The sequence below is a fragment of the Erigeron canadensis genome, chromosome 8 (genome assembly GCF_010389155.1).
Source record: "Erigeron canadensis isolate Cc75 chromosome 8, C_canadensis_v1, whole genome shotgun sequence".
Lineage (NCBI taxonomy): Eukaryota > Viridiplantae > Streptophyta > Magnoliopsida > Asterales > Asteraceae > Erigeron > Erigeron canadensis.
Genome location: NC_057768.1, coordinates 39,419,092 through 39,445,321, shown reverse-complemented (window position 1 = coordinate 39,445,321; position 26,230 = coordinate 39,419,092). Strand labels below are relative to the sequence as shown.

Below are 26,230 nucleotides of genomic sequence, written 5' to 3'. Positions count from 1 at the left end.
TTTATATGTATGAGTAAGAATAAGATTAAAATTCCGACACTTAATTAAAAACATATATGTGTATCCATACGCAATATTATTTCTAAGTTCATTTTAATTTAACAATTTGTAGCATACTTTTTAATAGAAAAATTCAAATTAAAACCTATGTAGTTTAAATTAAGATAAATAGATTGTGATAATTTTGCGGCGTTAAAAAAATGAGTAAATAAAAAACTCGGGTTGTAGTTAAGGTGGCTTTAGTTGGAAAATTTGGTCACGACAACATGTATGTATATATATATATATATATATATAGTATAACTAAAAGAGGGGGTTGAGGTACACTTGGCACCCCTAATCTCTCCATTTAACTTAATCTTTAATCCTTATTAATCCTCAAATTTTTTAATATTAATCTAAATTAATTTACACTTTTTGATTTTCCATCACCAATTTACACTTTAACCCTAATCTAAAATAATTAATTTACACTTTTTGGTTTTTCATAACCAATTTATACTTTAACCCAATTTTAAAAAAATTAACTTACACTTTTTGATTTTCATTAATTTACACCTTTTGGTTTCCCATCACCAATTTACACTTTAGCCCAATTTAAAAATAATTAACTTACACTTTTTGATTTTCCATCACCAATTTATACTTTAACCCAATTTAAAAACAATTAATTACACTTTTTGGTTTTCCATCACCAATTTACAGTTTCACCCAATTTAAAATCAATTAATTTACATTTTTCGGTTTTATTGGTAATCTATAATATAACTCACGTACGACAAAAAAAAAAAAACTACGATCAACTACAAAATGGTTTTTCTTTTATATACTTTGCACATAATTAATCATTATTATTGTTATTATTTAACATTGAATTTTTATGTTATTGTTATTATTAAATCTTTTAATTTAGTTTGTTGTCTATTATAGGTCCGTTATGGCTTTTTCTTCAACAACAAAAAATATGGTCAAATTAGTTCATTTTGAGGATCTTAAGCCAACACATGTTAACCATTATTTACGACCCCGTGTTGTGCATGTATGGATTGTTTCGCGGTGGAACAACCCAAAGAAAAAATCAAAAAGTTCGAGATGGTCTTTGTTGATGAATTGGTATGTATTTTTTAAATTATATTGTTTACACTTTTAGAATATAAGAAACTGTAAATTTTTTATTTAACTAAAGTTGAAAAAAAAAAGGTTAACTGGAATCAATATTTATATGGAGTTACTTTTTGTATGTTTCTTCTTTAGCTTACATATTCATTAAGTTGTGATATGTGATTTAACTAATCTAAATATTATATATTAAATTTTGTATTTGTAACCTATATTAACTTTTAGGATTTACAATTATATATTTCTATAACCTTTTAGATATAAAGTCTAAATTTGCTATGAGTAAGTTTCTGATTACTTTAATATATTAACTTTGATTATTTTGATATCGTTTTGAAAGTAGCTCATTAATGGTGTATACTTAAAACTTACGATTATATCTTTTTACAAGCTTTTAGATAAAAAGTCGAATTTTGCTATAAGTAAGATTATGATTATTTTAATATATCGACTATGATTATTTTGAATCTGTTTTGAAACTAGCTCATTAATGGTGTAAATTTTTAGCCGTTTTTAATTTATTCTATCAAGGGAAAATGCTACATATTGAGATGATGTTGAATGTTTTAGTATGATTATTTAGCATGGTGGAACAATTCATCATTTTAGTTTGTGAATGACAGATATACTTCGGATCTTATGAAAAGCATGATATCAATTTTAAATAATACCTTTAGATAAAACTATTTGATCCACGTTATGTATAGAATTTAACACAACAGGAGATGGCTTTGCAAAGTTTTTGACTCGACACTTTTTTTTTTCAAGAATTTGTTTCCCTATCTTTCTTGCTTTAGCCGATAAAATCATTTGATCGACGTTTGGAATGTCCTTGGTTGAATTCCTTTTTTATCATGAATTTTTCTAGATCTATATGCAAACATGTTTATTCGATTCTTATGGTTAATTTATTTGGGATTTATATTTTAAAGTTGGATTAAATACATAAAAACACACTAAGAGAACTTACCAGTTTTTTCTATGTTTTTTTTGCTATTTGCATGGCACTATCAGACATGGCTTGGTCAATGGTGAATAAGCGAAAATTTTTGGAGTATTTTGACCGATTGAGTGGCTATTCAGGTACCAAATTTCCAAGTTGATTTTGGTATATTTATTTAATATATTTGAATTCTAATTTTTTAACTTTGATTAATATATTTTGAGAATATCCGTCCATTGGAGGGGCCTGAACACTAGTATATATATATACAATGTTAGGCTTAAACTTTTTGAGGACTTTAAGCGAAATCAATTTTTGAGGTTTGGTTTACTAACATGTAAATTAAAGTAAACAAAAATAAAGATAACTTAACTATGGTGTTGACCTAGTAATAAAATAAAGTGCAAGGTTGATGGAATAACGGAAAGGATTTTACTCCAATACAATTGTATAGTTATATTTAAATTAAAGTCCAAAGAATACTAAGCTTACAATTGTTGAGACCTTAGATTTTTGAGGGCTTAGAGCGATCACTTAACCCACAAAAACTATTAAGTCGGTTCTGTATATTTGACTTCAATTACAAAAAAAGAAAAAAACATGTCGTATCTAAGCTATACTAAATGAGAATTATTATTAGTCACACAAAATTTAATACATCTATCACAAATATGCTATACTGGATTGCACAGTGTGCAATAACAAAATATATTTTGTGGTAAATCAATCAAAACTATTGGTATGATTATCCCTTCCCATACTAAATAACTAATGTGTGGTCCGGTAAGCAAATTGCTCATTCCCGGATTGAATTCAATTAAAGTCTGAAAGTACGTATGTACTCTCAAATATGGATCTATCCATAAGACGTCGGCTATTTATCTCCATGTTAATACGTCTCAGCATTTCGATCAGTTATTATACAAATAAATGTCGCTACCTAACTCTATCTAATTGCCGCGCCTTTTTCGTTTACAAATGTAGTTACCGGCTTGCCGCACCCTTACGAGTACAAACAAATTCTATTTTACCGCGATTTGTTACAAGCATATAAAAAATCCCGTACCTTTTCGTGATAAATTATCAACTTATACACAATTCTATATTTTCACCATAAAGTACTACCCACGAAATGTGGCGGTGGTCGTGGCGGCGACGGTGTGTCGTGTGTTGGTGGTGGTGACGTCGAGTACTGTAAATAATTGATATAAATGTGATTGATTTAAAGGGTTAATAAATAATTTTTAAAAAGTAATGAACTGATAGTATAATTTAATCATAATATTAAGTGGATAGCGTATGTAAAAATATTTTAATGTTAAGACAAAGAATAGATAGTCTTTGATGGGTTTTAAGTCCTAAATGTCCAATCTTTGCATTGATAGATAGTCTTTTTAATCCCCTAATATATATTTTTATGACATTGTTTTAGTTCATAAGTTTCATTTAAACATTGTATATATAGAGTGCTAGCCAGCTAGATTGGTTAAGTGTTTAATACAGTTATTTCTGACAGAGGTCAAGGGTTCTATCCTTATTTTTTGTAAAACTGGAGGTCCTTTTCTATCTTAGATAGAATCTTAAAGCAGTTTTTATACTGTCGTAATAAGGGTAGAACTGTCTACATTTTAATCTCTCCATAAACCGCTATTTTATTGCGACTCAAAACCCATGAAAAATAGCATTAGATGTTTACTTACTTTACATACTTTGTATATATATAGACTACTAATAGCCAAAGTGATAAAGAACCTTTACCCAAAATCGTCATCTATATGTTTAACTGGAACGGATGTAACATGTCGTGCTTCAGATATATGGCATTCCATTTTGAAACTTGTTCACGATTTACACATTGCAGATACGGTTCTTGTTACCGTTATCAATAGGAGAATTGGAAACGGGATGGATGTGTCATTTTGGCACGACATCTGGATGAATGAGGCTCCTCTTGCTAGTCAATTTCCGCGTTTATATGCTTTAGAGACTCGAAAAAATATCAAAATAGGAGATATCTGGGATGGCCAAATAGCCCATTGGAGATGGCGTCGCAACATCAGAGGAGGTATTGAAGATTCACAGCTGAATCAACTCCATGATCTTCTCAAACATATTACAATAACTTCTGCCCCAGATCGATGAAGATGGCATCTTGAAGATATGGATGAGTTCTCGGTCAAGGGTTTAAGGTCTCATATCGATGGCTTATCCTTGCCATCTCATTATTTGGCGACTAGTTGGAACAAAATCGTGCCTAGGAAAGTTAATATTCATGCTTGGAGGGTTGTTAAAGATCGCATTCCTATTCGATTTAATTTGTGGTTCAGAGGAGTGCATCACAATTCGTTGATTTGTCCTACATGTGGAAATGGCATTGAAACAACATTTCATGGTTTCTCAGACTGCTACAAGGCGAAAAGAGTTTGGTATTCTATTTGTAAGTGGCTCAATTTAGACATTCCTTCACATTATGATCCTATCAACTTGCTTTCTTATGTGGAAAATATGAATAAGGCTAAGGCTATTAAGGATTTTGTGATAATCATTATTTTTAATGTTTGGTGGGAGCTATGGAAGTTTAGGAATGATATTGTTTTCAACCCATCTAAGAAAGGGGACGTCATGCTGGCAGATGCCATCATCAATTCCTCTTTTCTTTGGTTCCGGAACAGAAGCACAAAGACTATCATTGGTTGGGACGAGCGGATTAAAAATCCTTTATTATCTTTCGAACTTACTCTTTGACTCGTCCGATTATTTTGTGTAGGTTGTTATTAAGTTCAGTCAAAGCTCCGAGATGGATCTAGTTTTGTAATTTGTTGATTCTAGATTTGTATACTTGTATTTTAACCTCTAGCTAGTTCCTTACTAGTTGGTCGTTCATTTAATAAAATTGATGCCGTTCTAAAAAAAATATATAGAGTACTACTAAACTTTATAATAAATACATGTGACAGAAAAGTAAGTTACGATGGATTCTAGAAACTTTGAAATACTGAACAATACATAATTCAAATAGATATAAATTAATTATATAGCCTTTTTTATGCGTATGTACGTGAAACTAGATATAAAACTAAAATTTAAACAGAAATATATAGAGTACCAAACTACCAATATTTTCCATATTTTCCTATAAGCCATGCTAGAAAATGACATTACTAAATGAGTTGTAGTTTCTTTTAATCGATTCAACAAAACAGAGCGACTTTACAATTTATTTTTGTCATTTTATTATATAAAAAAATCACATGAATGCAGCCATGCTCAACACATTCAAATTTTAAATGAACTTTTATATATATATCTTACCCACTAAATTAACTATAACAATATTCAGGAAAGGGAACAAATTTTACATGGATTCAGGCACTTCAATATTCATGATTTGGTCATTAAGAATGGAACTACTTAATTAATTACATAAATATGCATGATCATCAAGAACAGATAAATACAGAAACAAGTTAGTTAGAGCATAAAAGAGTGCGTACGTGATAACAAAAAAATATATATGTATATTATGATTTCATAGTATGTGTTGAAACAAATCGTATAGTATCAGAAAAATCAAATCACTCGCGATTATGAGCTCTCTTGGATCTAAAAATTAAGAAAAAAAAATATTCTACATACAGTTTGGTAAATTAATTTCGAAAAGGAAATTAGAGATTGAAATTGTACAAACCCTGCCTACAAAAGTGATTATTATGGACAATAGCTTTGATCTTCACTAGATACGAACTCGGATTGCTTGTAGAGATCAACGGCATTATGACATAGAGATGGACCAGAAGGTGGAACCGGGCCTCGTGGGAGTCTATGTTTCAATAATCCTTCATACTTCTCAAGCCAATCATCTTCCTTGAGTACCCTAGTTGCATTCGGTGAAGCCAATAATATCGATATCACAATAACATAAATAAGACAAAGCTCTAGACGCCTTAGTAGTACCATCCTCACCTCAATCTTAATTTCTTCTTCTTTAATTTCTTGATGTCTATTTATATATATATATATATATATATATATATATAGAAATGAAATGTATATGTAGTTGTGGTTTTTGATCAAAAAGGTTGTGCCTTTATTTATCCAACTAGCTCGAGAGTAGTTGCCCTTATATATATGTTTGTGTGTGTAAGTGTTTATATATACATATGGGAAATGTGAATTATATATATATATACAAAAGAGCTAGCTAGAAAGACAAATTAATTATGTGAAAATTTTATATAAGTGGATACAAATGTGGGTAATTGACTAATGGTGAATTGAACGCCGGTCCTATTCGACTTGTGAGAATGTATATATGTATGTAGCATGACTATATATATATATATATATGCATATATATACTTATTTTTTTTACTCGGTGCGTGTGTTTTTTAGTTGACTTTAAGACGGAAGTTTAAGATGGTAATTTGACTTTCAATTGGTGCGAGCGCCAATTTGGACAAAGAGAATGCCAGGTTTCTACCGTTTATATACGAATTAAATCACAAGCCTCAGCTCTAGGATGTTTAATTTATTAGAATTTAATTTGTTCAATTAGAAGATTTATAATTAAAACTATCTATACTTGTTTAAAACTAGTTATTTTATTTGGGAATTAGACATAACTTATTTGCGTTTGATAGTACGTATATAAGAAATTATATTGTGTTCACAAATACATGCAATAACGTAATGGATTTATAAAACAATGATATAATGTTAGTTTAATTTATACTAACATAGTCAAAATAATAACAGCATATCAATATAATGATAATATAGTTATATCCAATATTATCCGATTATAAGTGAAATAATTTAGATTATTAATTAAAGAAAAAAATTAGCCAAAACTTCTACTAATAAAAGTAAAAGTCACAAATCATTTCATGATTTTAACGTGTGGCACATGTTTAAAAATTGAACCTTACCCGATAACCAAATATTATCCGTACTTGTTAATCCGGCCTGTTAATTACAAGTTGGATGCTCAATAACCAAAAAACGTACATTTCTTAAATGGATTTGTAATACTGACAAGTTAATTTACAACTTTTACTTGATCATACAGACCATAAATATTTGGAGATTTTTTTTTTTTATCATATTATCAGTCGTAAAGTTTTTTTGACATACTCGATCAATATTCGATTAATATGAAAGCCCAAATACTGAGAGACGAAATAAAAAATAAAAAAATGGGACCTTTCAATGAGGAATTGAAGGTACAATATAAGAATATATATAATTATATATAGATAATAGATGTACGATGTACAATTGATTGATGCATATATAACATAGTGAACAAAATCAATATTTTGATAGTACATAATGCACATCTAGATTGTAAGTACAATCGCACAATATTGTACAAATTTCATATAAAAGCTCTTCTTTTTATTTAAAAGAAATAGGTTTACCTAAATCTTAAAATAGGACCGTAACTAAAAGAACAAATCGCTAGATGTGCCTTGAGATCAAACTAAATCGCAAGATACACTCCCATGCAATTTTGCTAAATCACATGTATCACCATCCGATATGGACAAATCACAAGGTTCATCAATGTGATATGGTCAAATCAGCAAGTGCTCTCTGAAATTTTGAACAAATGCTAATGGGATGGACCAAATTACATAGTTTAATTGTGATTTGAATACTAGTCTGTGAGATTTTATTTGTAAAATGTTGGCTTTTAAATAATTGAATCTTATATGGTAAGTAAAAATTAAACACAAAAGTCAATTTTAAACATCGAAAATTGTGATTGGTTAATTATTTATTAGATCAACTGTGTTTTATACTTTTATTAGTGGGAGTGACGAGTGGCAACAGGTGGCGATGGTGGTGGCACTGGTGATGGGGCAGACAATGGTAGTGAATGTGTGTAACAGTGATTGATGTTAATGATGGTAGCTAGTGTAGTTATTTTAAGGGTTGAGTTATTTATATTATAAATTATTTTTCTAAGAGTATTATAAATACATATTAGGTGGTGATGTTTAAATTAACGAATAAAATAGAGAGACATTTTGGATAATTCAAACTTGTTATTTAAGAAAAGAAGAAAAAGTTGATGCTTTATTTAATTAATACGAGTAGTATAGATATAATCATATAAATATGAGATTGATCATTCAACACATTAACTACCTAATATATATGTTTATCAAAATCATTAATCCAATAATTTATAAATATGCATTATCTCTCGACTTTTAAAATAACTAATTTAACACATTTTAAATCAATAGTTTTACATATGTAACACACATCATTCGTCATCATCATCACCATCACCGGTCATTGCTCCCGTCACCCGCCGCCGCTACAACGTCTCCGCATCGCGTCAAAGTTGATTATAGCTTATAGTCGAATTCCAAAATGTTTATTATATTTTATAGCTAGTTAGGTAAACTCATTCAAATATTGATCACATGCCTATATTGTGTACAGAATTGAAATCGATTTAAGCTATAAATAAGATTTACTGAAGTCTAAAAGATACGATCTGCCATCTGTGGTATTGTTGTACTAATAAAGTTACAATAGGCGTATGTAATATTTAATTGTGTGCCTTCATCGTGTGCATTTATTTTAGTATATATAAGATCTCATGTGGGTTTTATCCGACATTAACTTATAAAGCAGACATGGCATTATTGAATTTGACAATGGGTGGCTTCAATTCTACTCGATCTCAGGTAGCATGCAATGAATATATAAGGGTTGTAAAATAAGGTTGTGGCTGGTTATTTGGTACATTTATTATCTCTAATCTATAAAAGAAAGTACGAAAATCATAAAACATTATGCATGTCGTTAGAAATAGAATTACGTACTTTTTTTATTTTATTAAAGAGCAAAGATATTAAAAACATGTAAAATACTAGTCAGTACGTGATTTTTGAAGATTATCTTTTTAATATACATATTATATTATTATCTGATTGTCATCAGCCACCTTGCCACAACCACTATGGTCTATGGCAGTATGTGATTCTATTCCGGCATACACTTACTTAATTTTGAGCAATTTTTCCAAAAAATTTAATAGTTAACTAGCAAGGTGCCCGCATAATGTGTCGGTGTTGGCGGCAATGCGGTGGTGACGGGCAGTAGCGACTGACAATGGTGATAACGAGTAGTACTGTAAGTTATTGATGTAAATGTAATTAATTTAATGGTTATTGTAGTTATTTTAAAGTTGACGGACTAGCTAGTGGTGTAAATTATTTCATTAAGGATTTTAAATATATTAGTAGAGATAATTAAATTAGTGAATAAATAATTGGATGATTAAAAAAAAAGTAATTTTTTTTTGTCAAGGTGTTCCACTGTTCCTAGATGCTTGGGGGCGGTCGTCTCACTTCGGCTAGTCTTAGATGTCAAAAATTAAAAATGTTTTTTTATTTATTTTATCTTTCAAAAAGTTTCAAAAAAAGGAAAAAGTTAAAGCTAATAAGGATGTTCACATATGTTTTCTTTTAAGTTAACTTTTTTATGAACTCAAATATCATAAACAATATATATATATACTCTAATGAATGTAAAAAAATAACGTTTATTAATGACGTTTACGAACCTATATGGAAGAATATTATGTCATCTCCGTCTGTCTAGCTAAACAAAAAGCTTTTTAATCCACTCATTTTTATAGTTATTTATTAGAGTAAATAGTATCTATATTGAAAATGGGGTGCTAATGTGTTATAGCTCTAGTTCAGCTCATTTATCAATTAAGATCATATCCTTTTTATATTTCGTTTTCATATCATTGTTTTTCTAAAATCTAAATTCAATTACACGTCTCGTCGATAATGAATCTGAAGACCTTGACTATCTTAACCCTCTAAGTTAATTCTCGAGTCTGAATGCAACTTTGAATACTATGATACCGACTATTTTTATTTTTATTTTTGAACGGCAATGATACCGTCTATTCATCGAGTATGCAACTCATTAAAGTGCCATTCCACTAAACAATGAGATGTGTCTCACGCCGTACTCTTCCCTTATTCCATTCTCGATGTAATCTTTTAACATTATCGATGCAATTATTTTTTACTTTTTTATACTAGATATATTTCGAGTAATCGTTAACAATAACGAGCATAAACTATCAACCTACAAAACAAACTAGTTTTGGAGGGTTCCAATGACCCAACCATCTTTGAGTGAATTTTTTTCAAACTGAGTTTAGTGTAAAATCTTAAATCAAAATACGCTAGAACATCTTTAATAAAACCGAAAAATCAACCAGCATGTTTGGGTAAATATCCTTGTCTCTGGAGACAGAGGTTATGGGTTCGATCTCCATCCCATGCAAAGGTTGGAGGACCTTTTTTACCATTTAGGTAGAAACTGGAAGCAACCTCTCTACTTAGTTAGAGGTAAGGTCTGCCTATATCTTAACCTCCCTCATACACCGTCAAGATATTGGGGCTCAAAACCCGCGGAAGACGACACTGAGCAGGTACTTACTTATTTATCTTTAATAAAACCGAAAACTAAAGGGGCTTAAAGTAGAAAAAGATAAGTCCAGGAATCGAACATATCAACACAATAGTTACATGGACCAAATTCTGAAGATTACGCCACACTAAAAAAGAATAACAAAAAGCAGTAAAAAAGGCGCTTAAAAATTGCTATGCTTTTTGGGGTTTTAGCTTCATCCATTTTAGGGCAAGTAATTATTCCAAATCCATATATATGTCTTCTTAAACAGCCCAGCTTTCTGTTTGTGTGTGTTTTCAATTTTATTTTATTTTACACTGTTTCTTGATTTTTGTGTTTTAATTGCAGGAATATAAAGGGGAATTCATAAATTAGTTAACTTTAGATGTTTGGGCTATCTTTAATTGCACCCACTACTTCACTTACGGCTTCTGCAAGGTTTGTTTGAATTTTCTTGAAATTTAGTACTTTTTCCATTCATATATATATATATATAAAGACAATATATTGTTTCATGTGTATGTATATATATATGTGTGTGTGTGATTTTATCTTATTTTTGTTGGTGCTATGTGGTTGGAAACTTAGAGGCAGGCTAGTTGTTAAAATGGCAGCAACCCCAACTGTGAATTTAGGAAAATCGGTAGAGTCGGTTATTGTGAAGCAGCCACCGGTGCACCCTACTTATGATTTAAAGGCTGTTATTAAGTTAGCTCTTTCTGAAGATGCTGGAGATAAAGGTTTGATTTTTTTCTTCTTCTGATTTTCTAGTCATATTTGTTACAATTCAGTTATTTGAACAATACGAGCGATGAAGTTGTAGTTAATGCGAAAAGGGAATACATTATTGGTTCTGTACGCCTGGATTGAATGTCTCATTGACTATGTATCTTATGACATTAGTCATTTGTGTTCTTTTAAGTCATAAATGTAACATAAGTATAGTTTGACGGGGATTGTTACTCGTTAGGCTTAGCTCTTGATGGTGATGAGTTAGATAAAGATTACACTTTTCTTGACCTTTTAGTCGTATTTTATTTTGAAAGCTATGTACATTGAAGTTGTGTTATTGGCAAAAGGGAAGAAAGCATTAATATCCCGGGCCTAGTTAAAATGTCACATTTGACTTTAAACTCGTGTGAATGTCTGGTGATGGCGTTACAAGTCAATATTCTGTATTTGTTCCTGGAATTGAGTCTATTTTCCAAATTTTGTCAAGACTTGCTATTTGTGTAACCATTAGTTGTGCGTTTAATTACTTTTTGTTTACACTTAATAAACTCTTTACGTAAGCAACAATTGAAATGACAGCTTTTCTATGTATTGTTTACCTATCAGGAAAATATGATCGTGAAACTTATGACACCTTTAGTGGTGGTTCTTAAACGAATGAAACTCATTTTTAAATTTGATTTGGCACAGGACCATTAGGAATAGTTGAATTGTTGAACGTGTGATGTATTTAATTTCCCATTGTTTTCGGCCTGTAAAAATATAGGAGATGTGACTTGCTTGGCCACCATACCAACTGACATGGAAGTTGAAGCTTATTTTCTTGCCAAGGATGATGGAATTATTGCAGGAATTGCACTTGCTGAAATGATATTTAAAGAAGTTGATTCTACATTAAAGGTGTCGACAAACAGGATATCTTTTATCAGAATTTATTAAACCTTTGTTAATCTGCTTATGTCAGTCTCTTTTACTGTTCAAAATGGTATCAGGTGGAATGGTTTAAGAAGGATGGAGATAATATTAGCAAAGGACTGAAGTTTGGCAAAGTGTATGGTAAGAAATTATTTGAAGTTCAAATATTGATTGATACAAAATGTGGGGTGTTTCATTTTTTGAGCCTATTTAGGAAGGGCATACAGCATCGTTGTAGCCGAAAGGGTCGTGCTCAATTTTATGCAGAGGATGAGTGGCATTGCCACACTCACAAAGGTGTGAATAATTCTATGTAGAATATATCTAGTCATGACTTGTTATTGACGTTTTCATATTAGAAACGATATAAAGGAAGAAAGAATACAATGCTATGTACTATTTGTTTTAAGGCTGAAGACTTAAGAGTTCTTGTGAACTCCGTATCTATCGACCAATTAAACAGTTTGCTTTATCAATTATGTTGATGAATATATGTTAAAACTTCTCTTGATCACTAGATCTTTTTGTTATTTATAAATAGACTTTAAATTTTTATTTAATTGATTGTGTTAGCCAACATGATTATATTGATGTGCAACACTTACCAGCCCATAGGAGCTAGACTAAAGCCTGAAAATGTCAAGAAAGCATACAGAAATGCAAGCAAAAGATAAAAACAAAATGTTTAAGACAAAACACATCGACATTGTATCAAAATGGGAATAAATTTTTAAAATAAGACTTGCTAATACCTACAATAAAGAAAATACATTTTCAGTTATAAAAGATATTCATATCAAATCTTCTAGTTGGTTACCATAACTATATAAAACCTGATATTCTATGTAATTTTGTATAGGCCATGGCAGATGCTGCTCATCCTGCATGCATTTTGGAAACAAGAAAAACTGCTCCGGCATTGCGTTTGGTGGATAAGTGGGCGGTGTAGTTCACTTTTTCATTCTGTGTCAGTCACATAAACATGAAACTTATCTGGATTTTGTTTCTAACACATGTGGGTTCTCTGGTAACAGGTACTAATCGGTGGGGGCCAGAATCACAGGATGGGTTTATTTGATATGGTAATGATAAAAGACAATCATATCTCCATTGCTGGAGGTATCTCAAATGCCCTCAAATCTGTTGACCTTTATTTAGAGAAAAATAATCTTCAAATGGGAGTTGAGGTAACATCTGTGGGATCTCGAATGATTTTGTCTTTTATATGGGTGAAATCTTAAAACTTGTAATTGTTTTATATGAACAGGTGGAGACTAGGACATTTGAAGAAATACACGAGGTCCTAAAATATGCTTCTGAGAACAAAACATTGTTAAGCAGGATAATGTTGGATAATATGGTGGTGCCTCAACCTGATGGTGATGTTGATGTATCCATGCTTAAAGAAGCTGTGGAGATAATTAACGGGAAGTTTGAGACCGAGGTAAAAGTCTATAACATAAGTTGTATATTTGTATATTATTATCTACATTAGTAATAGTGCGCATGAGCCTAATAGACAATAACTTGGTTTCTGGTAACAGGCATCTGGAAATGTTACCCTGGAAACGGTACACAAGATTGGACAAACTGGAGTTACATACATATCCAGGTAACAATGGGTTAAACAAACTTAGTAAAATTTATTGATGTCGGCTTTATTGATTGTAATAAAGTTTCTATAAGTAAAAAGCATTATGATTTATTGCATGATTTGTTCATGTATACAGTGGAGCACTGACACACTCAGTGAAAGCAGTTGATATATCCCTGAAAATTGATACAGAGCTGGCACTTAAAGTTGGAAGGCGCACTAAACGAGCATAGTATTTTGTATAATTCGAGAGTTGGATTGTATCCCATGTGCAAGATTATTGTCCCATAACCATAACTTATGATTTCTCTACTTGGTCGTAGAACGAGTTTTAGGGAATAAAGTCATGGAACATGCTCTTAAAGGAGATGCATGAATTCCATCCCTGGCATTATTTTATAAACCAAATCTTTGATTTTTATCGTTAACATCAAACTTATCTCTTTTTTTTCTCTTGTGAAGAAAAGTGAGAAGATGTCACGTGTGCCTTTACCTATAAGAACTTTAAGTTTAATGCTAACATTTTGCGCCGGCTATATGTTCTTCCTATTATATTTGTAATAACTATGAACGAAAGTTTGGTGAAAGCTAAATACGATAGATGATGATCTCCTTCTAAGTTTCACAGATATATCTACTGGTTTTTGGCCCAGTTTGTTCGGGTTTCATTTTTTTTTTTTTTTGTTTGTTCAACTTATCCTATGGCCATGTAAGTTTGACAGTGTGCTAGGTCTTTTCGTTTGTTACTTAAGCAGTTTGTAATGCTTCCAGTTTGCTGCAAGTCTTCTATGGGCTTGAGATATACAGCTGGCTAGGTTAATAGGAAACATTATACATGTCTAAATCTGCAAATTGTTTTTCAGGTGGATGTATTTTTAGCTTGGGCAGTCAAGTTTTGTATCGTTTGATATGGGTAAAGTTTTCAGAGATTCTCCAGTGGTCAGTTTATTTGGATCTGTATATACAGTTATCAACTGCGCATATATATGGGTCAGGAAAGGCAATACAAAATCTGCAGTTGTGGTAATATAAGATCTCAATTCTCATGTGCCAATTTTCTCTTTTGGATGATTTCGGCTGCTAAGTTTTGCTGGGCCTTGGGGCATATTTATATAGAACATCTGGGTTTATGCTATTCAACTTCAGCCATGATTAGTTTGCTAATGTAGTTGTGTAATTGATTGGTTAATGTCCTAATAATAAGTAATGATTAGTTAGTTCAATAATTGTTGATGAGAATAATAGTTAGATAATTGTTCTAACTATGCTGTCAATGCTCAGGAAAGGATTTGTCCTTTAGCAATAATTAAGACACAATTAGGACATGATTTTGAGAAGGTGAGATTAGTCAATCAATTAAATAAAATATAAAAATTTGATATTGATTCATCTTTAAACAAATGTAAATGTTATTCTGAAACGTCAAACAAACAACAACCAAGGAAGAAAACACAAGGAGTTGCTTCACCTCTTTAGTTTATCTTCATTTCAAAAGTGTAAAAAATCAATAATTAAATCAATCAAGAGTATCATAAATATTTTAGTTGATGTTATCTTCGGTTTGTTGTTGAAACCTTTGAAGATACCCCAACAATGAGTTAGCCTTTCGTTTAGCTCGGTCTGAGCCATTATTTGCAAGCTTTATCAGTGGTGTCAATGCCCCGAGTCTGCTTATTAAACAAAGATTATCATTATCTCGTTTGCACAAAGAAAGCAAAATGGAAGTAGCATTTTCTTTATTTCTTGAGTTCCCATTTGCCATATGGTCAACTAAACTAGGAATGATGCATGCTCTCACCATCACGGCTTTAGCTTCTTGGTGGCTAGCAAGAATCGAAAGTATGGTCAAAGCTTCATCAACCATTAAACCACTTGAATCAGTCAACATTTTGAGTAATGCTGAAATGATCCCGGCCCTGACCGCCTTTCCTTTGTTTCCTTGATAAATACACAGATTAAATAATGCTGTAGCAGCATCATTTTTCCCTCTTCTGCTTCCGTTTTCAAGAAGCTCAACCAAAAGCGGGATTGCCCCAGAGGCACCTATTATGATCTTGTTTTCATCAGCAAGTGATAAGCTAAAAAGGGTAGCGGCTGCATTTTCTCTTGTTTGCATACTTCCTGATCTAAGGACTTGAACTATTGAAGGTACTGCATTAGCAAGCATTATGAGCTCCCGGTTGTCTTCATATATTGAAAGGTTTAAAATTGAAGTCACTGCGTGTTGTTGTGTAATACTATCTTCAGATGTTAATAAATCAACAAGGATTGGAATAGCCCCAGCTTCTGCAATTAGTATTCTGTTGTCCGTGCTTCTTTTTGATAATGACCGAATTTCAGAGGCAGCAGCTTTACGTTCTTCAATAGAGTTGCTTGAAAGGTTTTGAACGATTGTTTCAATGAGAGCAATGTCTCGGCTTACATCAACAAATGATCCGTCGCTCTTTTTTAATCTTCTGTTTGTCAGTAGCAAACTTGGGTGGTCAACATTGTTATTGGTACACCATTGAGTAATCAAACTTCTCAAAACATAGTTGGGAGTAAGAGTGAGGTTTTGAAGTTTCTGCCGAGTTTTTGGGCATGTTGTATTCCCACAATTTATCCATCTTTGTATGTATAATCTGTCATAAGTCTGTAAAATAAAAGCAGTTTGAGGGTCAAATAAACACTATACTGGTTACAGCAAAACTACTCAACAAGGATTGCTTTTTTTCTTTTTGAACGGCAATCTATCCTACTCCTGTACTACACGAATGCCTAGCGTGCAACTTATGTGGCAAAATGTGACAACTTGGATACATTTTGGTGAACTTATTCTCTTTATGTGTTAGTTTCTTGGATGATCAGAACTTGCCAAACACCCCAATGACTCAAAAAGCTAAATATTACAATTTCAAGCAGACCCATTATCCAAGCTGCAAGTTGTATCTTCTGTGACCGTTTTATAACAGCTAATTATCTAGGTTTGATTATGGAATATCACACAATCACTTTCAAGACATAAAGCAAAACACTCCTACAATACTAAATTCCATATACCTGTCCCGTGGACACAATTACAGGATCTCTGATGAGCTCCAGAGAAATCGGGCAAAGGAAGTCCTCTGGAATCACAGGAGAGCCAACCTTCTTGTTCTCTTCAACGACGTTCGTTTCATCATTAGGTTCTAATACCGATGATGCCTCAGAAGATGTAGTTGCAGACTGATAAATCATTTCATCAGGATCATTCAAAAGGGTTTCATTTGAAACCCCTTCTACTTTTGACTCAACGTCATGATGATCAATATCACTTGTCTGAATTGAATAAGACTCTTTTGCCAACAACTCCGGAGACAAACTACATCCCAAATCATGTGATCCACCATATCGTTGTGATGCTCGTTTCAACTGGCATCTTACTAAATCAACCTACATAATCATAATTCACTAAAAACCAAACTCCCATGACATCAAATATAATCATTCAATCAAATATTTTCAAGACTTACTTGTTCCTTAACTTCCTCTGAGATCTCAAAATGATCATATGGCAAGTTAGCTAATGCTTTTTCCAGTCTCCAGGTAACGCATTGGAACTGAAACGCAATTTTCTCCGAATCTCCAATATCCTTTAAAGAAAAGTAGCATAATATAAGCAAATGAGAGATGGATTGTAGCACTTAAAAAGTTGAAAGTAGCATACTTACAGGGGATATATTATGATCAAAGCTTCCTGCAGACACAATCAAACTTTTAGCCCCTTTAACAGCTACCGTCAACTCTGACAACAAACAATCCAACGCCGAATCCAAGGGCCCTTTAAAGTCCTTAATTTCTTCCAAGAAATGTGACAACAATGCAACTCTTCTTGACAAGTCTATACAATCTTTCTTAAAACTTCCTGTAAAACCAACACCCGAGTTCTGTGCCACGTCGTGGACTAAACGAATAAGAGGCTGGATCGCCATGATAACGGCCGTGGCATCATCATCCCCTGCCATTGGTGTAAAGTCAATGATTGATGAAAAAGAGTTAAAGATTTTGAAAAGAAGAAAAGAATGCGTGTATATGGTGAAAGGGAAAACAAGACAGTTGTAAGGGAGAATATATGTTAGTAAAATATATTTATGTATGAATGCTATAAGATTGGTTTATTTAAAAGTTTGTTGGTTGGCTTCTACTACTTGGCTGGCTGGCTGTGTATGCATAGGTTGATACATATCCTATATATATCTTTTTAAAAAAGCTTACTTTATATTATTAAAAAAAAAAAAAAGTTATATTAAAGATGTTTGCAATCATTAATTACTAGACAATGATTCTTGAAGATACATTTCTTAAAATAGAAATTGAGTGGAAGAACATTCCTTTTACATGTAATTTGCCATTTTTTGAAAGCTTCATATGATGTAAAAATTTCATACATATGTTTTTGAGGAGTGAAAAGAAAGTTACCATATGACATTGAATGATTTTCATAAATGTGGAAAAAAAGCTTGTGATATGATGATGCTCTCAAATATTATTGTTTTATAACCATACATATGTATACACCACCTAGTATAACCTTTTTTTTATGCTTATGTTTATGTTTCTTTAAGTAATAGGTTTTTTATCATGCCAATTGTAGTAATCTAATGTGATTAATTAACATTATTATTATGTTAAAATATACAATGTCAAATTAGTTGCTATGATGATGATAGTGACAAGGGGACGTTTGATCCATCCTATAAGATGTGACGCAATTTTTGATAAACGTTATCTCAATGATAATCATTTAATATCATTTTCTTTAACTTAAATAAAAGAATAGGGTCACATTTAATTTTCCTGTTACATTCCCCATCGCCTACAATAGTTAACCAGTTTACACAGTTTAACATAACGAGGTATTGAAGGCTATTCAGTTTCCATCGATTCATTCATCTTTTTATATAAATTCTCATGTCAAAAGGTATAACATTTTTTAATCCGACTCTTCCAATAATTAAAACAATCTACCTTTTTTATACATGATCGGTTTTGATGATTTAATATCTATACAGGAGGTTGTATTTACCAGACTTGTTCCAAAATGTCTTAGTCGCCGCTTAAATGGAACGATATCTTGTAAAGAGAAGATTATCAATACACAGAACATATGAAAATGACAATTTTGTTTTTTTGCTTTTATATGTCAACTTGATTATCAATGACCCATGACAAGTTAAGGGATTACAACAAGAAGACGAAATGGTTAATTTTCATGCGTTTTTGTCAATCGTACATAGTACATTATTATTTATGATCCTGTCTTATACTAAAGTAGAGAGGTACCATTATAAAATATCAGTCCCGGCTCAAGTTTTTTGATAACGAGATCAAATTTGGGGTCTAGTTTATTAGCATACAAAGTAAAGTGGATGGAAAAAAAAACCGTATATGCTACTGGTTGATGTTGCTAAGTTGCTGATACACCAAAACAAAATTTGTGAGAATCAGAAGTTAGGAACACCAGTGAATGATTTTTGGAGAATGAAAACACTGAATACACTTACCCAATTTTATGCCCAATTTTTGAAGAATGGAAACATTAGTAAATAACCCTTCGATTTCACCATAATCACAAGACTTCGTTGTCATCACATTATAAGAGAGAAAAATCACACGCTTTTTAATATTTTTTTGGAGGATGAAGACTTCGAGGGAGGTTGCTTGTTGCGCTCTAACTTTTGTCTTTTTCTTTGAAAAAAAAAATTTAGGCGAGATAGGTAATTTTTTTAGCCGCTTGAAGTTTTGGGGGCCTTTTGCTTTTGGTGGCCCAGAGCACATGCTTGTCCCTAATATATAGTTTGGCCGGCCTTGTAAAATACAATTTCCAACTGCTAAGTTACACCAGATTGAAACAAGTCAAACAATTGAAGAGACGCAACATTACAACATTGTTGTAATCTTGCCCGGTTAAACTTAAAAACACTAAGCTAAACAAACATGTTGCATGCCTACAAAATATTACATTAGAACTCATTAACCTATTCGTTTTGATAACCAAAAGATATTACAATTCGATCATTAGAAATGCAACCAAGGGGATGTACAAAACAATGAGATGAGTAATTGTTTGTATAAATTGAGTATAGCATAATCGACTCATTTATTTTAATCATCATTTTTAGTTGAAAGTTCAAACAGAAACGTTGATCAATAATTGAAATATTATAAATAAGTTCAATCGAAAAGTGAGAAATATTAATTTTCCAACATCATATTGGTATACAAACTGGACCCTTTTTTAACAAATTGAGACGTCGAAATGTGGCTAAATGCCTCGATGCAAAACCCAATTACCGAACGTCATTGATAGGCTATAATGAAGAAAATAGTTTGGTCTAACCGAATTATATTGATGGGCTACAATGTCAATAAGCAAACACTTTGGCCCAAACAGGATTATTTATGGGTTCATTTGTGAACAACTAAAACATCATTTGGTCTCAAAATTTTAAAAATTGAACTAATCTTGTAGTCACAAATTATTGTCATTCATAAGACACTTGAAATACGTCATTAATAATTTATGCTCATTGTTTAACATCTTTTAGTTCATTTTATACATCCAAAAAATGCTTACTCCGTAACTTTAGTATCACAAGATAAACTTTTTGTAAGATACTCCACATTTTTGACGTCTGGATTGTATATATAAACTGTATATAGTAAGTATGCCTTCAGATGTATCTCTCAAAACCTATAACTGGATATAATATGCAGCTGTCGTCAATCATTTTTGAAACAATTTGGTTTTTCATACAACACACAATTGTCTAAAATCTGTAAACTGGTATGTTATATCTACAGACTTATTTCACCATCTTCAAAGGCCTCATCATCACATTATCCTCATGATCCAATATCTGCAATCAAAAAAAAAACACATTATCGTTTTACCAAACAATGTGCAACAGAACACGAGTATAGGATTATCAAACATCCTATCAGATACTCGTATAAAACGTGTGAGCTTATGAATTATGATCAGTGATATGTTGAGGAACTTACATGGCAATGGTAGACGTATCCTGGCTCTGCAGTTGCATCGAAGGGGTACGATGCATTTGTATGCAAGTAGGCGAACTTGACAATAATCCTGGTCACGTATCCAGGCTGCATCTTATACACATTCTTCCACCCTTTCTCGTACGGTTCCACACTCAATTTTCTCCCACGCGCGTATTTTTCAATATCACATTTTTCAGCATTGTTAAACTCTGTCATACAATCTCTAAATTCATCTATATCTGTTATATTTGTCTGATCCAGCACCTTAAAAAGCCCAAGATGAATATGCAACGGGTGATTATCCTCTGTCAAATTGATCACATTCCAAATCTCCGTTGACCCAACCTTGGGCTTTTCGGTCACTGGATCATCATACGACAATGCATTTATATAAAGATGTGTTGGCTCATCAATCGTGCTTGTGTACTCATACATTGCAATGTAACGAGTTTTTGACACTTCTGACAATTTCGGCGTTGGATATTTTATCAACCTTTTTGGTACCCTTGACGAGTCATACTCATGGTTACGGCTGATGATGAATTTCATGACTTTCCCGTTGCTCTCATTGACAGGGTCTCCACCCGGGTAAGGATAAGCCGCCCCGTTATGTAGAACAACCGAGTTAAGTTTTGACTTTGAAAAGTCAACAACCACGTCGGCAATCTCAGATGGGCCCAAAAGTAACTCTTTCACCAATACCGACTCCTCATTATAAACCGAGTCAGATGCCACATGGATAAAACTTAAACCGTTGCTAAAGAAGAACTTAAAAAACCTTGCGTTACTAGCATTGATGATACGAAACCGGTATTTTCTCCTACGAACGTTCATATATGGCCACGCTTTGCCATTAACAACAATGACATCACCGAAATACTCGGGTTGCCATTGTGGATGTATACTCGGGTTATTCCCTTTTAGGTCCATGTAGATGGATCCATTAGCTCTAAAGGTACGATCAAAAACAACTAACGGCCGATCAAATTCATCGCCGTTAGGTAATCCAAGTGGGGCCTCAACGTCTTCATGGCGTATTATGTAGGCCCCAAACAGCCCAGCGAGTAGGTTGACTCTAGTCAACCCCATGGCGTGGTCATGGTAATATAAGTTGCCGGGCTGTTGCTGATTATGGTACTGATATGTCTTTTTAGTCCACATGGGCCCACGCTCTTTAAACCGAGCCGTGAACCATGAGTGCGAGTTACCATCACTTTGTGGCTCATCGATCCCGCCATGTAGGTGTACGACTGTTGGAACGCCCATTTTCGTACGAGGTATAGCCGTTGGAATGGTGGGGTCCCATGGAAGAATATGTTGTGAAGGGAGATGATTTTGCCACGTCACATATGTGCTGACACCGTGGATGGCCTCGATTGTTGGACCGGGAACTGTTGCGGTGCGCTTCGTTTCACCATATGCGAATACCTTTGTGGGTGGCAGATCTCTATGAAATTTCTGTAAATAAATTTTTAAAAAAAAAAAAAAAACATTCAACATATATTCGTTTGCATTATTTTTTTAGGACTAAAACTTTAAAAAATGTATATAAATTTTTTTTCGAACATTCAGTCGGTATTCGACATCAGGGAAACCTCACCGTATAATAGTGAAGCCTTGCACGTACCCTAGACAACGAAATATTGACCATAAACCGTTACAAGTATTCAGAGGAAAAACTCCAAGACTTGTCATCCCTAAGGATCGAACTCAAGACGTTGGATAAAACCTAGGATTGTACTAGTCATTATTGGAGAAAAAAAATATATAAATTGATAAAGGTACCACAAACATTTTGTATGTAATTAATTTAGTTTAATCACTTCCACTAATAGATACTCAAGTGACTTCACTTTAATGGTTTTAATGATTCGAGTACGGTTGATGATTTACTTTAAGTATTTAACTAATTTATACGAGTAAATTATTAATCCATTATATGATACAACCAACAAATATGGTAAGGAAATTACTTCTCCTTTACTTTAATACAGTAGATAAAAAATGTCAATATGACAAATGGACTAAAAATGTACAAATGATGATATTGGAAAAGAAAACACAATATTCTTGACAAATACTTTTATTAGAGATTTTTGTAAAATTTTTAAAGGTATGTGTTTGTTTGGTAAGGAATAAAGAATCACAAGAAAGGCTTAACCATGTTTCAAAAGGGGAACGAAAGGACAAAAGTGGGGTACCATAAAAAACCAGAAATTGTCTTGGTCTTTCAGATGGATGATATGTACAGTATATGAGTTGTATGTCACCCAAAAAAATGTGATTATTCCAAAGCATAAATTATTCTAAAAAACGTATATAATCTTTGAAAAAATGTTAATTAGTTCTTAATATATTTATCACTAGATAGTACTAGCTATGTATTTTGATGTTTTTGGAAGAAAATGTCAACAAACAAAATGATTCAAATAAGGATTGAACTCATAATTAAAAACATGAGAGATTTACATATATCTTTCATTTAGGTATAACTTCATATTTCTTTTAAAAGCTTTGTATTTATATCGCCGTTCTAAAAAGAAAAACTTTGCATTTATGTAATGAAAACTTACACTTTCGAAAAATATGTAATATAATTATATTTCTAAAATGGAAGATATATGTAAATCTTCCTAAAAACATTAATATACATTTTTGAAAATATTCATCAATATGTTTTTTATTTTAGTTACTACAGTTTATATTGTGAAATAGTGATCGAGTTTGTTAAATTCATACATCTAAATCATTACACTCTTTATTAATATTATTAGAATACAAATAAATACTGTAACTTAATGGTTTTAAAACCATGACTGGAAAAGTGTATACTAATGATACAAAGGTATTAAAGAAAAGATATTATATTTTTTTTCCGGATTACTCAGATATGGTGAGCTTTTTTTATTTCGCTCGAATGTAATGTACTAATGTACAGTAACGACTTAACTAGTTTTTCTTTTCGTGTCCGATTTAACCATTTCCATGCTACCCCTTTGCCTAAATTTAACATGATTCGAAATTTGAAATAGTCTTTAAGAAAACAATAACTCCTTCCAATAAATACAGTTGTTCGTTAATGAAATTTAAATATCACATTATATTTTGATGATGATATAGACCCTTCCAATAAATACCGCATTTTGACAAGTAACAGTTACACAAACTATTTAATAATTGCATATAGTCTGAAGTCACCTGAAATAAATTTCAAAACTTATTATTACCAAAGATTATGTATTTCTTTGACAAGTCTACAATGTTTCTTTTACCTGGACTTTCGTGTAGTAACAAGTCGTCTCCACTTATATATAACCTTATGACCCACAAATAAAGAAGTAGTAATTCAATATATATCGTAAGTTAGCTTAAAGCTTTTTTAGCGAAAACTCAATTTAATGTGTAAACGGGTTAGCTTATTTAATTGGGAATTATGAAATTTTGTTTTTTTTTGTGACAATTTTGACTATACTTTGGTGGTCAATGACCCAAGAACCTAAAAACCTCCATTATTGTGTTTAAAAATCACATTTAATATGTGAATCTGAATTAGAAATTAGTAGTTGAGCATAAGTTTCAATTCTCGGATGAAACGCCAGTATAGTAGTGTAATTTATATATAGAATATATTAAAGCAACATTGAATTAAATTGAATGGAATGAAAGATAGACATACATACCCAGTTTTTTTGGAACATGGTGATTTTAAGAGTCTTGGAAACAGGAAGACCATCATGATGAAGAACATCATAACCTTTGATTCTGGGCATATCTGGAATTTCATCCACAAACATTCTCAACTGAGATGGACTTACCAGCTGCTGGCCTCCTCCTACATCTCCATGAACCACCACAAACAACAATATATGAACTAGAACAAAAGTATGAATCATTTTGTGATATGTCAATTCTCTGTATTATTTGCATGTACAAGAAAACACACTATGTGTGTTTTTGAGTAATAAAGATCGATGAAGGGAGAAAGAAAGAATGAAAGTACTAGAGAAGGTTGTGTGTCGTCTAAATTATAATTAGTAAAATGGAATTAGATTCATTTATATTGAGTGTGAATGTGATAATATGATAATGATTGGATAGTGTAGCTAAGCTGGTGTGAGGAGGAGGTGTCATTATGCTTCTAAAATGAACACGAAGAAAAAGGTGTTCCTTCAAAACTTTGTACTGACTTGTCTTCTTTTCCTTAATTGCTTTCAAATTAATACTTTATACTATTTTGCTTGATTTCTTTTTTCTTTTTTTTTTCTATAAAGATATATGTTTGTTTTTTAAACATTCAGTCGGTATAAGACATCAAGAAACCTCACCGTATAATGGTGAAGTCTTGCACGTATTCTAGACAATGAGATGTTGACCATGGGCCGTTACAAGTATTCGGAGGAAAAAACCCCAAGACTTGTCACCCCTAAGGATCGAACTCAACACTTTGGGTAAAACCTGGAATACCTCTAACCAGTTGGACTAATCATCATTGGCAAGATATATGTTAAATAAATAAATAAGCCATCAATACTATCAATATCAATATATATACAGTAAATGATACGGGGTAGTATATATAAAATTGTATATTGTAAAAAAGGGTTTGTAAGTGTAATCTAGAGGGAGTGAATTGATTATACCAATTATTTAGCTTCTTTTTGAAATGTTATGATTAAAAACAATGTTTTGAGACTTAATTTGTGCAACATTTGTAACTAATACCATACACAAATATATAAATGTAAAAGCATAAGGAAAGAAATACTTCACTACACAAGAACACAACGATGTATAGTGGTTGGGGCGAATGTTAACGAATTCGCCTTAATCCACTCCTCGATTCACTAATCGAGATTTGTAGCACTATGAACTCCAAATCCGGTGGAGAGTCCGATTATACACCTTGACACTTCAAGATATCAACAACTCCTAGTCACTAGGATGAAACCCAATTCTTGACACTTCAAGAATCACCCAACTCTAACCACTAGAGTTTGTTTACACCCAATAATCACACTCACTAGTATGATTGCACAATTACAATCTCACTATTTCACTAAATAGTTTCCTCACTACAAATTTGCTCTCTTGCTAAGAATAGATTTGAACAATGAATAATAATATGATAAGTAGTTGTGATGCAAGAGGTGAGTTCTCAAAACAACCCAAGTGTTGTTTATAAAGAGAGACTTTAAAATAGATCCGTTTGGTAGTATGGACTCTGCAGAGGCCGTGCACAGGTGCACCATCCGTGCCAAATTTTGAACTTTACAAAAAGCCAAGAATCACTCCATAGATATCTTCACCATATAAGGGAATAATCCCATCTTCAATGTTTTCTTGAAAGAGAGACTTAGAAAGGGTAGATGATGCATGCCAAATATGAAAGGTTTTGGGATAATGGGTAGTCACAAGAGGGTATATGGAAATGAGAAGATAAGATCCCC

General features: G+C 32.2%; 3 protein-coding genes across 4 annotated transcripts; 1 reads left to right on the top strand and 2 right to left on the bottom strand.

Moving 5' to 3' along the window:
- The first annotated feature begins 10,652 nt into the window (after positions 1–10,652).
- Positions 10,653–14,215, top strand: LOC122611121 (nicotinate-nucleotide pyrophosphorylase [carboxylating], chloroplastic). 2 transcript variants are annotated; one of them, XM_043784089.1, is made up of 11 exons: positions 10,653–10,747; positions 10,868–10,957; positions 11,108–11,259; positions 12,018–12,151; positions 12,244–12,307; positions 12,381–12,463; positions 13,026–13,109; positions 13,201–13,353; positions 13,434–13,610; positions 13,711–13,778; positions 13,897–14,215. In XM_043784089.1, exons 2-11 carry the CDS (start codon positions 10,905–10,907, stop codon positions 13,991–13,993), a joined length of 1,065 nt encoding a protein of 354 aa, XP_043640024.1. In that variant the 5' UTR covers positions 10,653–10,747; positions 10,868–10,904; the 3' UTR covers positions 13,994–14,215. The 2 variants fall into 2 exon arrangements, with proteins under 2 accessions (XP_043640024.1, XP_043640025.1); XM_043784090.1 differs by having other exon boundaries at positions 10,654–10,751.
- Positions 14,216–15,116: 901 nt separating this feature from the next.
- Positions 15,117–17,877, bottom strand: LOC122579142 (U-box domain-containing protein 11-like). The gene is made up of 4 exons (XM_043751254.1): positions 17,450–17,877; positions 17,252–17,371; positions 16,800–17,171; positions 15,117–16,392 (listed from the first exon to the last, which is right to left on the bottom strand). The coding sequence occupies exons 1-4, from the start codon at positions 17,741–17,743 to the stop codon at positions 15,301–15,303; spliced, it is 1,878 nt and encodes a 625-aa protein (XP_043607189.1). The 5' UTR covers positions 17,744–17,877; the 3' UTR covers positions 15,117–15,300.
- A 2,582-nt stretch (positions 17,878–20,459) lies between these two features.
- Positions 20,460–24,961, bottom strand: LOC122578499 (multicopper oxidase LPR1-like). Its single transcript, XM_043750474.1, has 3 exons — positions 24,464–24,961; positions 20,784–22,241; positions 20,460–20,638 (listed from the first exon to the last, which is right to left on the bottom strand). Exons 1-3 carry the CDS (start codon positions 24,674–24,676, stop codon positions 20,585–20,587), a joined length of 1,725 nt encoding a protein of 574 aa, XP_043606409.1. The 5' UTR covers positions 24,677–24,961; the 3' UTR covers positions 20,460–20,584.
- Between the last annotated feature and the right edge of the window lie 1,269 nt (positions 24,962–26,230).

Excerpts from the sequence above, each read along its gene's own strand:
- LOC122611121 (XM_043784089.1), top strand. The coding sequence starts at position 10,905 with ATGTTTGGGCTATCTTTAATTGCACCCACTACTTCACTTACGGCTTCT. Across the intron at positions 12,152-12,243 it reads AAGTTGATTCTACATTAAAG|GTGGAATGGTTTAAGAAGGA; the intron begins GTGTCGACAAAC and ends AAATGGTATCAG. Across the intron at positions 13,779-13,896 it reads GGAGTTACATACATATCCAG|TGGAGCACTGACACACTCAG; the intron begins GTAACAATGGGT and ends TCATGTATACAG.
- LOC122579142 (XM_043751254.1), bottom strand. The coding sequence starts at position 17,743 with ATGGCAGGGGATGATGATGCCACGGCCGTTATCATGGCGATCCAGCCT. Across the intron at positions 17,172-17,251 it reads CAGAGGAAGTTAAGGAACAA|GTTGATTTAGTAAGATGCCA; the intron begins GTAAGTCTTGAA and ends ATGATTATGTAG. Across the intron at positions 16,393-16,799 it reads TAATTGTGTCCACGGGACAG|ACTTATGACAGATTATACAT; the intron begins GTATATGGAATT and ends TTTATTTTACAG.
- LOC122578499 (XM_043750474.1), bottom strand. The coding sequence starts at position 24,676 with ATGATTCATACTTTTGTTCTAGTTCATATATTGTTGTTTGTGGTGGTT. Across the intron at positions 22,242-24,463 it reads CCATGTTCCAAAAAAACTGG|AAATTTCATAGAGATCTGCC; the intron begins GTATGTATGTCT and ends ATTTATTTACAG. Across the intron at positions 20,639-20,783 it reads GATACGTCTACCATTGCCAT|ATATTGGATCATGAGGATAA; the intron begins GTAAGTTCCTCA and ends TTTTGATTGCAG.